Source organism: Artibeus jamaicensis, unplaced genomic scaffold (assembly GCF_021234435.1).
Source record: "Artibeus jamaicensis isolate MK-2021 breed Jamaican fruit bat unplaced genomic scaffold, CSHL_Jam_final contig_311, whole genome shotgun sequence".
Classification (NCBI taxonomy): domain Eukaryota; kingdom Metazoa; phylum Chordata; class Mammalia; order Chiroptera; family Phyllostomidae; genus Artibeus; species Artibeus jamaicensis.
In genome coordinates, this window is record NW_026521717.1 from 4,767,072 (window position 1) to 4,782,678 (window position 15,607).

Below are 15,607 nucleotides of genomic sequence, written 5' to 3' on the forward strand. Positions count from 1 at the left end.
CTCAGACATCTTCAAAGATACCAACATCTGAATCACAGGAATGCCAGGAGGAGAAGAGGAATAGCAAGAAACTGGAAGTTTATTTGAAAAAAATAATGAAAGAAAACTTCCCTGCTTTGGTGAAAGAAATAGACATGCAAGTCCAGAAAGCACAGAGTCCCAAACAACTTGGACCCAAAGAGGACCACACTAACACACATCATAATTAAAATGCCAAAGGTTGAAGATAAAGAATCTTAAAAGCAGCAAGAGAAAAGAAGAGTTACCTACAAAGGAGTTTCCATAAGACTTTCAGCTGATTTCTCAAAAGAAACTTTGCAAGCAAAAAGGGACTGGCAAAAAGTATTCAAAGTGATGAAAAGCAAGGACCCACAACCTAGATTACTCTATCCAGCAAAGCTATCATTTAGAATGGGAGGGTAGATAAAGTGCCTCCAAAACATGGTACAGCTAAAGGAGTTCATCACCACCAAGCTGTTATTACATAAAATGTTAAAGGGATTTATTTAAGAGAAAGATCAAAACTATGAACATTAAAATGGCAACCAATTCACAACTATCAACAACTGAATAAAAATTACAAAAAAACTAAGCAAACAATCAGAACTGGAACAGAATCATAGATATAGAAATCATTTGGAGGGTTATCAGCTGGGAGGGGTAAAGGGGAGAATGGGAGAAAAGGTGCAGGGAATAAGAAGAATAATTGGTAGGTACAAAATAGACAGGGGGTGTGTTAAGAACAGTATAGGAAATAGAGAAGCTGAAAAACTTATATGCATGACCCATGGACATGAACTAAAGGACAGTGGACTAATCGAGGGAAGGGGGATACTGGGTGGAAGGGGGGCAAAATGGGAAAAATTGGGACAACTGTAATAGCATAATCAGTAAAATTTTTTTTTCTCAATTACCTTAATTTTTACAACTTGGGAGATAATTCCAAAGCAAAGAAATGAAAACAAGTTGCTTAAAAAAAGGTACAAACTTAAATTTTGACTTATTATGAACATTTAAGAAAATATTTTGCTTTGAAATCCTGTCAACTGTGATTTGCAATATAAACTAGTCTGAATCTTTCAAGTTTATTATGTATGTTGAGTCATGTGATTTATATAAGGAACCTAGAAAAACTTCAAAAAGAAAAGTAACAAGATAAAAGCCTCAGGTTTTAAAATTGAGGCTATTCAATGAATAGTTCAAATTAATAGTTGAATTTTTCAAATTAATAGTTGAATTTTTTCAAGTATCAGTGACATAGTATGTATATAGAAAATATTCTCCTGGCTGGTGTAGCTCAGTGGATTGAGCGCGGGCCTGGGAATCAAGCAACCACGGTTCGATTCCCAGTCAGGGCACATGCCTGGGTTGCTGGCCGGTTTCCTGCAGGCCAGTTCCCAGCAGGGGACACACAAGAGGCAACCATACATTGATGTTACTCTCCCTCTCTCCTTCCCCTCTAAAGATAAATAAATAAAATTAAAAAAAGAAAAAGAAAATATTCTGAAGCACGAGAGGTCATTTTTTATTATTTCAAAATAATATATTCAGGATAATACAGGTTGAGTTTAAAAATATTTAAGATTAAGTTTCCATATTTAAAAAGAGACCAAATCTATAACTCTAAACTATAGCACTTAGTCAAGATGGCCATATAATTCAACAAAACATTTTACATACAAAAATTCTAAAATATATTGTAACTATTTTCACATTTGCCTACTTTAATTTTAAAAAATAATACAAGGTTTTTTTATGGAATGACTGCAAAGTAGACAATAGAGGAAAAGTACTATGGGTACAAATATGAAGAATTCTGTTAGTGTTCTCTCTTACAGAAAAATATTATTTAAAAGTGCTAATATTTTTATTATGAACAGTAGCAGAATATATTTAAATATTAGACAAACCATTTAGTTGAAATTTTTTTCAGGATAAAAAGCAAAATAGTTTAAGAATTTCAGATCCATTAGAAGGCTTTATATGTCAATACACGGATGACAGTTTTACTTCCTAATATCTATGCCTAAGGTAATGCTGGGTATAGGTAAATATTCAGATTCTGGTTAGTAAGAAATAGTACAAAGATGTTCTTATATTTGATGTAGCAATCGAAACACATTCTTTAGACAAGAGAAAGACAGATGTTTACTAGAATTCTATTTAAACCAGAACATTTAAAGTTGTGTGTGTATGTGTGTAAACAGGGGATTCAAGAATTTGCTAATTTTTTTAAAGCCCTTTAAGTAAAGGTATAAGTAGTAACTAGGTTTCATCTTAAAGGAGAAAACATAGCTGGTATTGTCATGCTTTACATTTAAAACCTCTCTTAAAAGGCTAGGTTTGCTAAAAGCTTCCTAAAAAAATACATTTGTTTTTATAAGTGATTTGATTTTCAACCAGAAAAACTGAAAGTAACTATTAATCTAAAGTATATTTTCAACATTTCCATAAGACATTACATTAAATCCAACCAAACTACAACTCTGGGAAGATCAAACTTAGGAGAGTACATAGAGTGAAAATTTCCTCTTCCTTTTATCCGTGCAACACAAAGTCTCTATCTCAATAACTGTATAGTTAGTTTTATCATTGACTTATTTTTGTACACTTAAGGTTTTATAACATATCATATTAGTTCAATTTATCATAAAATTGCAACACTAAAATCTGGTCACAGTAGTGCATGTCGAGACTCCCATTGTTTGTAATGGCTTGTATTAAAGATTAACTGTATATAAAACATAACATTGCTTCAGACACAGACCAAAACAAACATACAACCTCCCCCTTAAAAAACAATACACATAGCTCTCAAATAAAAAGAAAACTTCTGAATAAAACAAAATCAAAACATTGGTATTATAACATTAAAAATCTCCTAATTTAAATGTAATCTGTCAAAACTACTTCACATTCTTTATGAAATATAGCTTGTTTTATAAGGCCTTATGTTTTTATCTAAACATTTATTATAACTTTTAAATTATGTGTAAAATGAATATTTTAGTTAAATTTTATAGTTTTTTAAAGCTATAGCCCTACAACTAAAGAAAATACATACTTATGGCATTTTTCTTTTAACTGCATCTTTCCTCAAGGGCACACACAGTTCATGCTATTCACCTAAAACTTTGTTCTAAATCTAAATAATCATTCAAGCAGCAGATGAATCAAGAAGCTTCCTCAAATGTCACATTCTGCTTGAAGCCTTCTGAATATTCCTTAGATATTAGCTGTTTTTTTCTGTTTATTCCTATAACTTTTTGAGTCTCTCTCTCATAATCCTCACTTTGGTATGCCTTAAGGTTCATTTTTCGCAGGTCTCTCTCCTGTGCTAAAATGTATCCTCTCGTGGCTGAAAACTGAATGACATTCATTTCTGCATCTCAGCAAGAGATGGTACACAGTAGGCACTCAATGTCTGTTGAACAAATGGAGAAAGTGGAAACCAGCATGCAGATAAACACTGGGTGCCCAACTATTGTTTGGATTTGTTTCCCAAAGTTTAAAGTAAAAATGTTTACTGTTAACCATTAATAGATACACATAAAAAAAAAGTCTGGTTTTAGTACCCACTGAGAAATAATACATTTGGAGAGAGAAATTCCTGTGAATGATTAAAAGAAACAGAAATATGTATGACAGGGGGGAGATATTTAGCTTTTTTTTTGGTCAAAATGTCTTTTGGTCACTGTTTTCTATTAAGAAGTTTACAAGTAATTAAAATTTCACATATTAAACCATGTAGATTTGGTTAGAGGAAAAAGAAAAGCTTTTAGAAATTACTTTAAATGCATTAATAGAGCAAATACTTGGTTGCTTGCTTCATAAGAATCTTACCATGTGCTTTTATTCTTAACAATTTTTTTTAAAAAACTCTCCAGTTTTAACACAAACAAAAGATAAATATTTATGAAGGAAAACAAATTCCGCAGCATTCCATACAGATTTCCAAACAGTCTGATGATTCGCAACAGGCATCCATGATGCCACAATCCATGTCACAAGGGCAGTTACAGTCATCCCCCATTTCATCTCCACAGCAACAGCAGCATGCTTCCGAGGTGCAGATACCACATGAAGCTTGTCCTAGGACAACATTGCAGAGGGTCAGGAATTCACAGAACAAGCAGGCCAGGATACAGTGGACACAGCAATCTTCATTTTCCATCCAGAGGAGACCACATAGTGAGTTGAGAAAAAGAAGAAACACAAAATATAAAAATCATCAATAAACTGAATAATGAGTTGATCAAAATAAGTAATCTAAAATCCAATGATGCACAGTCATTTAGAAGTCTTTTGGAAGCTGGAAGCTAAAAAAAAAACATTCTAGATAAGGGATATTTATAAAGTAGATACTCCATCTGAAAAAAAATGATTGTAATTGTATAGATATGTGTGTGTACATGTTGAGTTAGATTATTACTCACAAATTGTGCAATGGTCCTTGGTCCTAGGTTCCACTTTCTGGAAATCCATCTTCCCTATATCCTATTGTTCTCTGTAACATAAGCTAAAATGATTTCATGACCTTAAAGTTCTTCAAAATAGAAATTTCCTTCAACTGCTCCAGTAACTGCTCCAAAATTGGGAGAGAAAAAAATGACATATTCAGTGTGTTACTGAATAATTGAATCAATGGTTAATTGGAATTTATTAACCTGAGATCAACATGTTCTACTTGCCAATAAAACTGACTCAATTACATGGTCCCAAATATTTTTGGTTTCACAAGAATTAAATAAAAACCCAGACACTTTGGTTGGGTACAACTATTGTTTCTGGAATCCACGATCTTCTGCCTATTTCTAACAAAAGGATCGGTACTAAAATAAATGTGAATGACACAGTAAGACTGCTTTTCCATTATCTGTGTGGCAAAGTAGTTTACATTTCTATTATTTCCTGAGAAATCTCTAATAATCCCTTTCTAAACAATGTTTACCAAACTTCGTGAACTGATACAAAAAGGTGAGGAATCAAACGGATCACAATCTAACACTCTTTCCTTTAGAACACTGATTTTCCATCCTTTTCTTCTCATGGCATACATAAGCTAATTACTGAAATTCTGTGACACATCAAAAATATATTTATTGCTCATGTGACAAAAAAAGTGTATAATTTAGATTCATTCACACTAGATAGTTATTTTTGTGTTGGCTGTTGTCTTTTTTTTTTATTTGACAATCTAAAGGAAGAGAGGTCAGTACTACTGACTAAATAGTTGGGTATTGTGTGTTTTAAAAATTCTTGTGGCATACCAGTTGAAAATTGCTGCCTTAGAATTTTGTGACAAATAAAAGGATCAGATGAAGAAATCTATTTATAGAGGAATTTAACACATGACATAAAATAATTTAAGAACAATGTTGTAAGACATTTGTCCAATTTCAGAAATATTTGTGAATTTTCACCAGGACTATTTTGGGGTTTGTTTGTCTGTTTGTTTGTTTTGGTAGTTTACACATGCAAGCTTCAATGAGGGGATTCCACTTATACCAACAGCAACAATACAGAACAATCACCACCCCCTTGAACAGTCATATACCCTTTGTGTTTCTGTAGTAGCTTTAAAACTGAGTATCTATGATGAGTTTCAGTAAATTGTGTGATCATCCTATAGTAAACTCCTCAACTGCTTGGATATGCCTATTTCTTTGTAGTCTCTAACTTCATAGAGAATCTCTAACTTTGCAAAAGTGGGAACTATGTAAACACAAGGTGATATTCTAAATGCTACATGGAAAAAAGGAGGGACGGTCAGAAAAAAAAAAACAAAAAAAACCTCAAATGGGAACCCAGAGCTGTTTGTAGAATTAAAGGCTAAAAGAACATATCAATCTTCTGTTCCACTCTTTTCGGTGCCAAGCCTAACTCTCACATACAATAATCTATGGAACAACTGGAAAAATATCATAGAGTTGTAAGAGTCTGCGGGTTTCTTTCCATATTCCCCTCATGTTTTAGTAGTTCCCAATCATATCAGGAGAATGCTGAAAGCAACCACTGAGTCCACGTTCACAACCTTGGGAAGTTCAGGTTTCTAGAATGTGTCTGCGGTTTATCTCTTTCTACATTTTTAATAAATTTTTATCCTAATACCTCTTTACATACTTTTGTGTATTTGAGCTTTTAAGGGTTATTACCATGATTTCTAAAATATTCAACATGTTATAAACAGCTAGCTTCATTGTCATTATTATTATTACTATTATGAAAATAGAGTTTAACTTATAGCAAGCTAGTTCTAGTCAATATACTTTCAATCAAATACTCATATTAACTAATTCTAACAACACTGTTGACCTTACCTTTCTTTTCCTCTGTTGAATCATTGTATTTCAAGGCTGAAATAGGGGGTACCCCAGGTAGTGTGGCTCATTGCACTGAGTGCCTGCCTGCCTGTGACCCAAAGGGTCAGTGGTTAAGTTCCTAACCAGGGCACATGTCTGGGGGAGAGGTCCCCAGCTGGGAGAGTACCAGAGGCAACCACACATTGACGTTTCTTTCCCTCTCTCCCTTCTTTCCCCTCTCTCTAAAATACACAAATCTTTAAAAAGAAAAAAAAAAGACTAAGTGGGGGGATCAAAAACACATGAAAATGAATAACATTTAAATGAGTAATTAAAAAACCCTTAGAATAGGACTTCCCCAAGATGGAGGCATAGGTGGAAACACTGAGCCTTCTCGTACAACAAAGTTTAAAAACAACAAACACTTAGCAACAAAAAATGCAGCCAAACCACAGAAAATCAAATGTACGAAAGTCCGACAACGATGAACCTTTCAGCCACATGGGTAAGACGGGTGGAGCCAGCAGTGGAGCAACACTGGGCAGGAAAGATCCCCTGACCCAGGCACACAGCCGAGAATGGATCCCAGGTGTGGGGTAGCAACAGGCGGACCAAGTGAAGGCACAAGGCGGCAGGCTGAATGTGGTCACACGTTCCTGCGCAGATAAACCAGGGAAGGAGCGAGCAGTGAGACAGACCGCGCAGGGCCCAGTGGTGGAAAGCAGCAGAGGGGATCGCGATTGTCCCTCTCTGACCCCGGCCCCACATACAGCATCACAAACCAGTGACCTGGGTGGCCCTGCCCTGGCGAACACCTAAGGCTCCCCTCCTCATACGTAACAGGCTCGAACAGATCAAAACATGGCTTGAGAAGAGCCCATAAATCTAAGTGAACAAGAAATTGCCAACCTATCGGAAGCACAGTTCAAAACACTGGTGATCAGGATGCTCACAGAACTGGTTGATTTCCAAATTAGAGGAACATATGCAGGCTAAACTAATTGAAATGAAGGGAAATGCACAGGAAAGCAGTAGTGATGGAAAGGAAATTGGGACTCAAATCAAGGGAGGGGACCAGAAGGAAGAAAAAATGACCAAACAAAAATATGAAGAAACAAGAATTCAAAAAAATGAGGAGAGGCTTAGGAACCTCCAGGACATCTTTAAACACTCCAACATCTGAATTATAGAGGTACCAGAAGGGGAAGAGGAATAGCCACAAGTGGAAAACTTATTTGAGCAAATAATAAAGGAGAACTTCCCCAATTTGGCAAAGGCAATAGACTTCCAGAAAATCCAGGAAGCTCAGAGAGTACCAAAGAAGTTGGACCCAAGAAGGAACACACTAAGGCACATCATCATTACATTAGCCAAGATTAAAATGAAAGAGAGAATTCTAGAAGCAGCAAGAGATAAGGGGACAGTCACCTACAAAGGACTTCCCATAAGACTGTCAGCTGATTTCTCAAAAGAGACCTTACAGGCAAGAAGGGGCTGGAAAGAAGTATTCCAAGTCATGAAATCCAAAGACCTACAACCAAGATTGCTCTATCCAGCAACACTTTCACTTAGAAAGGAAGGGCAGATAAAGTGCTTCTCAGATAAGATCAAGTTCAAGGAGTTCATCATCACCAAGCCCTTATTATAGGAAATGTGAAAGGGACTTACCTAAGAAAAAGAAGATAAAAAAAGATGAAAAGTGAAAGGACAGCAAACTCACAGTCATTAACAACCACACCTAAAACAAAAGCAAACTAAGAGGACAGCTAGATCAAGAGTGAACCATACAAATGGAGATTACATGGAGGGTTAGCAACAGGGGAGTGGGAGGAGGAGAAGGGGGGAGAAGGTACAGAAAATAAGTAGCATAAATGGTAGGTAGAAAATAGACAGGGGGGAGGGCAAGAATAGTAGGGGAAATATAGAATCTAAAGAACTTGAGACACGTGGTCATAAGCTAAAGGGGGGAAGGGTGGGGGAGGGGGTGTGCAGGGTAGAGGGGAATTAAGGGAGGAAATAGAACAACTGTAATGGCATAATCAATAAAATATATTTTAAAAAAAGATGTATGAATTCCCAGTTATAAAATAAACAAGTCATGAAGATATAATGCATGGCATATGGACTAGAGTCAATACTGTAATAACTTTATACAGTGACAAATGGTCATTAGATCTATCATGGTGATCACTTTGTAAAGTAGAAGTCATATCATTGTATTGTATACCTGAAACCAATATAATATTGTACAACTATACTTTAATATTTTAAGAAAGAATTGAAAACCATTTTAAAAATTAAAGGAAAAGAGTTGTTAAAAATAATATTAGGAGGAAAAATGGAAACTACTGTACTTGAACAATAAAAAAAGTTAAAAAATAATAAATAAATAAAAACCCTTAGAATAGCCCCGGCTGGTGTGCGTCAGTGGGTTGAGTGCCAGCCTGTGAATCAAGGGGTCACTGGTTTGATTTCCAGTCAGGGCACATGCCTGGGTTGTGGGCCAGGTCCCCAGAAGGGGGATTGCCAGAGGCAATCACACATCAATGTTTCTCTCCCTTTCTCTTTCCCTTCTCTCTAAAAATAGAAATAAATAAAATATTTTTAAAAAGATAAGAAAACCTAAGAATAGTTATTGAGCATTATGGTATTTTGCCATGTACAATGCATACTGTTTTGCTCAAAGTTTTGAGGGAAAAATAAGGATGTGCATTATACATGGGTAGTACTAATTCTGTATCTATATAAATGTTTTTAATTTTATGCTTTTCATTAAAACTGTAACTCTAAAAAGCAATAACAATATCCATGTGCAAAATAATACCCTGGAATATGAAAATAAGTTTTGTTTCTAAATATAAATAAATGAGTTGAAAAATTAAAACAAAATATTTTTTCCTACAAGTCTGAGTCAAAAATGTAGGTGTGTATTATACATGGCAAAAAACAGTAAATTCTTTATGTATTTATCATAACATATATAATACTTAGAACTATATGTATGGATGGATCAATTCCTTTTTTTGGTTAAAATCTACATTTTATATTAATATTTTTTTACTTTCTTTTTGAATTTATTTATTTTATTCATTTTTAGTTTAGCAGTTTTCCCCCCATAACATCTTCCACCTCCACCCATCTTCCTCACCTTTCAGAATTACCTCACCATTGTCCATGCATTGAAGTGTTTTTTTTTTTTTTGCTAGATCCCTCTACCTTTCCCAAATCCTGCCCCCAAAGAGCTGTCAGCCTGCTCTCTATCTATGAGTCTGCCTCTATTTTGCTTGTTAGTTTAGTTTGTTCAGTAGAGTCCACATATGAGTAAAATCTTATGATATTTGTCTTTCTCTAACTGGCTTATATCACTTAGCATAATGTTCTCCAAATCCATCCATGCTGTCACAAAGGGTAAAATTTTCTTCCTTTTTATGGCTAAGTAGTAGTCCACTGTGCAACTGTACCATAGCTATTTTATCCATTCATTTACCAATGGATACTTGAGCTGCTTCCAAATCTTGACTATTGTAAATAATGTTGCAATGAACATCACATGTATTCTTTTGAAATATTTTTTTGGTTTCTTTGGATATATTCCCAGAAGTGGAATCTCTGGGTAATAGGGCAGTTCCATTTTTAACTTTTTGATAACTCCATATTGCTTTCCAACAGTGGCTACACCAATTTGCCTTCCTAACAACAATGCCTCTTGCTCCACATCCTTGCCAATATTTGTTATTTGTTGATTTATTGATGATAGCCATCATGGTAGATGTTAGGTGATATCTCATTGTGGTTTTAATTTGCATTTCTCTGATAAGTGACCTTGAGCAACTTTTCATGTCTATTGGCCATCTGTATGTCTCTTTGGAGAAATGTCTATTCAGGTCTTTTGCCCATTTTTAATTGAGTTTGGGGGGGTTTTGCTGTTGAATTTTAAAAGTTCTTTATAAATTTTGGATATTAACTCCTTATCCAATGTACTGGTAAATATGTTCTCCCATTGAGTGGACTGTCTTTTCATTTTGTTGATGGTTTCTTTTGCTGTGTAAATACTTTTTAGTTCGATGTAGTCCCATTTCTTGTTTCTTTCTTTTTTTTTTATTTTCCTTGACTGAAGAGATATATCAGAAAAAAAGTGTTGCTACAAGGAATGTTTGAGACTTTACTACCTATGTTTTCTTTTAGGACTTTTAGTTTTGAATCTAACATTTAATCTTTAATTCATTTTGAGTTTATTCTTGTACGTGGCATAAGATTTTCAGTTACAGCTTTCCACCCAATATTATTTTGTATTAGTTTTAGGTGTACAGCACTGTGATTAGACAATCATATGCTTTACTAAGGATTCCATCCAATATATATAGTACCCACCTGGCAACATATATAGTTATTAAAATATTACCGACATATTTACTATGCCGCACTTTAATCCTTGTGACTATTTGTATCAATATTTCCTAACCCCTTCACCTTTTTAACCAAGCCCCAAACTCTGGCAACCAACAGTTTATATTCTGTATCTATGAGTGTGTTTCAGTTTTGTTTTTTTCTTTATATTGTTCCTTAACTCCCACATATAAGTAAAATCATATGATATTTGTCTTTGATGTAGTTAGCTTAGCATAATACCCTCAAGGGTCGCAAGTGGTAAGATTCACTCTTTTTATGGCTGTATACTATTCCGCTGAACACACACACACACACACACACACACACACACACACACACACCACTTCTTTTTTTATCCAATCTACCGATGGGCACTTGGTTTCCTTCTCTATTTTGGCTGTTGTAAATAATGCTGCAAGGAACATACTGGTGCACATATTCTTTCAAATTAGACATTTGGATTTGTGTGGATACATACCCAGAAGTGGAATCACTGGATCATAAGGCTGTTCCATTTTTAATTATTTTAAGAACCTCCATACTGTTTTCCATAGTGGCCGCACCAATATTCATTCCTAGCATTACTTGCATGACGGTTTCCTTTTCTCCACAATCTTGCCAACACTTGTTTGTTAATTTATTGATGATGGTGGCCATTCTGACAAGTGGGAGGTGACATCTCATTGTGGTTCTGATTAGCATTGCTCTGACAGTTATGTGGAGCATCTTTTCATGTCTGTTGGCTATGTGTACAAGTTTCATTAAAATTTATATACATTTTGTAATCAAAACCAAACAGTTAATAATGGTTAGATATGGTTAGAAAATGTGATTGATTGGGCACTGTTTACATTTTAGAAATATTTATAAAATGAATCCATTTTAAAGGGGAAAGAATGGTAATCTTATCTAGCCTTTGGACTCAGGGCTATAGTATCTTCAAAGCCTCCTTTGGTCCCTTCCTAAGTATATCTTCCTGTTCTGAGATATAATCACTGTCATGAATGTTGAATAATTCTTCCTCTTGCTTTTCATTGTTTACAATAGTGAATATTGTAGAGAATCAGGACTTCACAGAACAAAGCAGGGCAGGATACAGTACACACAACAATCTAAATTTTCAATTTAAAAGACAGTACATATGGGTAAAGAATGGAACACAAAACATATATAAACATCCATACATAATTGACCAGAAAGTAAAGTAAACCATTTGTAGAGCATTTTTTATTCAACCTATGTGTTTCAGACTTATGCTTGTTGATTCATGTAAGAATGGTTCATCTCTTTTGCAGGTGCATTATATTCCTTTGATTTAATGCACCATAATTTATTTATCCATCATACTATTTATGAATGTTTTGTTCATTTCCAGTATCTTTGGTATTCCAAATGTGACTGTTTGAAATACTTTTGTGTAAGTCTGGTAGAACATATGTTAAATAATTAGCAGTAGAATGGGTGGGTCACAGGATGTGCATATGTGCATACCTTATTAGGTAATTCTAAATTTGTTTCTAAAATGACTGTTCCAAAATTTACTCCACCAATCAAGTATGAAAATGCTCATTATTTTATATACTCACCAATCTTTGAAACTGTCATACTTTCATATGTGCCCATTAGTTCAGTGTGAAAAGGTATCAGTCCCCCATGAAGAAGAGTGGGAATGACATTCCAAACTAAGCAACTCATTGCCACTCAGGATATATTCATTTGACAATTAAAATCTCTTCCAGATCATGGATAATAATGGCACTTTTCATTTGGAAATCACAAGCCCTATGCCAAGAAGAAAATTTCTCCACACTCATATAGTTAGCCAACAAGATCTTCTAGATAATTTGTCTATTAAAATGTCTTTGTATTTTTAGTAAACAAAGGAAATAAAAACAAAAATTTCTTAGCCCTAAATAGACCAAACACTCTTTTTCTAGCCTGTCTTTTAGAACACATGATTTCTATAATTAATGGGTATAAGTGGTGGTTTTCCATAAAAGGGAAGCTTAGCATTAATGAAGAAGAAGTATTTATTTGCTGTTGTCAGATTTAGGACAGGTGTCATCTTAGGGCAGTGTTGTTTTTAATCACTCTTTCATTTTTAAAAACACTATTTATTTAAGAAACCTGCTTTGTACTAAACTCTCTTTACACTCTTTATAAATATTAATTCATTCACTTCCTATAACATTCCTTAGAAGCAGTTCTGATATTATCCCCATTTTACCAATACAGAAAGAGAAAATTTAGGAAATTGACCCAGGTCATAGAAGCAATAAAGTAGCAGAGCCAGGGTCAGAGCCCACACATTGACCATGCTCTGATACAGCATGCTGTGTGGGCTACCACTGCAGAGATGGGTCACTCCAAACAAACAGCTGCTTCATCTTACTGGAAGGAAGAGTAGCTATAAATACAAAAATTCCGGCTGATTTGTCTTGAGGATTTGTTTTTGGCCTAAAGTTAACTTTCTTTTCCATTCTAAAGATAATTTTGAATTTCAGTTTTAATGAAGAGTTTATAGTAAATGTTAACCTGCAACAAGTAAGAGCAAAGTTGATGAGCTGCTGCTAGTCAATTGTTAAAATATAACAAAGAGATGATGTCTCAATCGAAAGAAAGAACTCTGTGAATTTAAAATATAAATTAATCCCCCCCTCCCCTCAAAATAAATAAAAAAACTCAAAAAAAAGATTTAAAAAAAAAAAGATTTAAAAAAAAAATTAAAGTCTACAGTTATATGAACAAGAACAATGTAGAGATTACCTAGGAACTCTAGTGGAAAAACTAGAATGGTAGAAAGAAGTCTCAAAAGAATAAGCTCTTTATGTAAATGTTAAAACTTAATTCAAGAATTTATATGGAACCATAAATGACCCCAAAAAGTTTCAGCTTTTTTGAGAAAGAATAACAAAGTATAAGGGATCACAATACCTAACATCAAAGTATATTATAAGACCACTGTAATCAAAAGAGTCTGATAATGATATAAGAACAGACACATAGGTCAATGTAACAGAATAGAGAGAGTCCAGAAATAAACCCAAGTCTCTACGGTCAATTAATATTCAATAAAGAGGGCAGAAGCATAAAATGGAGTAAAAATAACCTCTTAAACAAATGGTGTTGAACAACTATATGCAAAAAAATGAAACTCGACTGCCAACTTACACCATATACAAAAATAAACTCAAGACGGATAAAAGACAAATATAAGTTGTGACACCATAAAATTCCTAGAAGAGAACATAGGATAGAAAATCTCAGATATTCCACATAGCAATATTTTCACCTACATGTCCTTTAGAGCAAGGGGTATAAAGAGAAAAAATAAACAATTGAGAAAACATCAAATTAAAAAGCTTCTGGGTGGCTAAAGAAAATATCAGCAAAATAAAAAGGGAACTAACTCTATGGGAAAACATATTTGCCAAAGATACCTCAGACAAGGGTTTGATCTCTAAAATACATAAAGAACTCACATGACTCCACAGCAGGAAGACAAAAAAAGCCAATAAAAAAATGGGCAAAGGACCTGACTACACACTTCTCAAAAGAGGACATACAGAGGGCCCATGGTCATATGAAAGGGTGCTCAGCATCACTAGCTATCAGAGAAATGCAAATTAAAACCACAATGAGATACCACCTCACACTGGTCAGAATGGCCATCATAAACAAATCAACAAAGTATTGGAGAGGTTGTAGAGAAAAGGGAACTCTAGTACACTGTTGGTGGAAATGTAAACTAGTACAGCCACTGTGGAAAACAGTATGGATTTCCTCAGGAAACTAAAAATGGACCTTCCTTTGGATCCAGCAATTTCACTGCTGGGATTATATCCTAAGAACCCTGAAACACCAATTCAGAAGAACGTATGCACCTCAATGTTCATAAGAGCAAAATAAACAATAGCCAACTGCTGGAAACAGCCTAAGTATACATCAGTAAATAAGTGGAGCAAAAAATTGTGGTACATTTACACAACGGAATACTACAAAGCATACAGAAAGAAGGAAAGCCTATCCTTTGAAACAGCATGGATGGAACTGGAGAGTGTTATGCCACATGAAATGAACCAGTGTGAAGGACAAATACCCTTTGATCTTACCTGTAAGTGGAACCTAATCAACAAAACAAACTAGTGAGCAAACTATAACCAGAGACATGGAAATAAAGAACAAATTGACAGTGACCAGAGGGGAGCTGCAGTGGGGAATAAGAAAAGAAAGGAGAGGGTCAAGTCAAGGAACATGAATAACGGACCCATGGACAAGGACAACAGTGGAGGGAGTATTGAATGTGGGAGAGGGTGGTGGGCAGGGTAGAGGAGAGCAATAGGAAAACAATGGAGACAATTGTAATTGAACAACAATAAAAAGATTAAAAAACAAACAAAAATTTAACAAAAATAAACATCTCTAAACATAGGTTCAATTTAATTTACTAGAAAAGCACTTGAGGCTACTCTGAAATACCAAGTCTCTTAAGAAAAAGCCACAAACCAAAATGCATTTTAGAGATTAAAGTGATATTAAGCAAGGTACATTTAAAGTGACATCTACCAGAAAGTAGAGAAATTCCTAGATATAACAACCAAACATACAAACAAATCCATAATACTATCAATCAATTTAGTAATATGATTTTTATCCCTTGCCAGAAACATTTTTCTTTTTGGTTGTGTTCTAGAAACAGTAGTTTGTGACTTGGGGTAATAAAAAGGTTAAAATAAACTAAGAAAAAAATAATGATTAATTGTTAGCACTATCACTCTCATCATCCTCAGCAGAATCAAGAATCATAAAAGAACCTGGATGGTGTGGTTCAGTGAATTAAGTGCCAGTCCACAGACCAAAGTGTTGCTGGTTCAATTCCCAGTCAAGGCCACATACCTGGGTTGTGGGCTGGGTCC

General features: G+C 34.6%; 1 protein-coding gene across 4 annotated transcripts in view; it reads right to left on the reverse strand.

Annotated features, from left to right (window-relative positions):
- Positions 1-1,509: 1,509 nt before the first annotated feature.
- The window catches only part of MDFIC (MyoD family inhibitor domain containing), a 108,406-nt gene continuing 94,308 nt past the window's right edge, over positions 1,510-15,607 (reverse strand). For 3 of the 4 annotated variants that reach the window (XM_037150048.2, XM_037150049.2, XM_053662953.1), the window contains one exon: positions 1,512-4,161. In XM_037150048.2, the coding sequence (XP_037005943.2) occupies positions 3,914-4,161 (248 nt within the window). In that variant the 3' untranslated portion in view covers positions 1,512-3,913. Of the gene's footprint in view, positions 4,162-15,607 lie in introns of all 4 variants that reach the window. The other variant, XM_037150050.2, reaches the window with a different exon arrangement.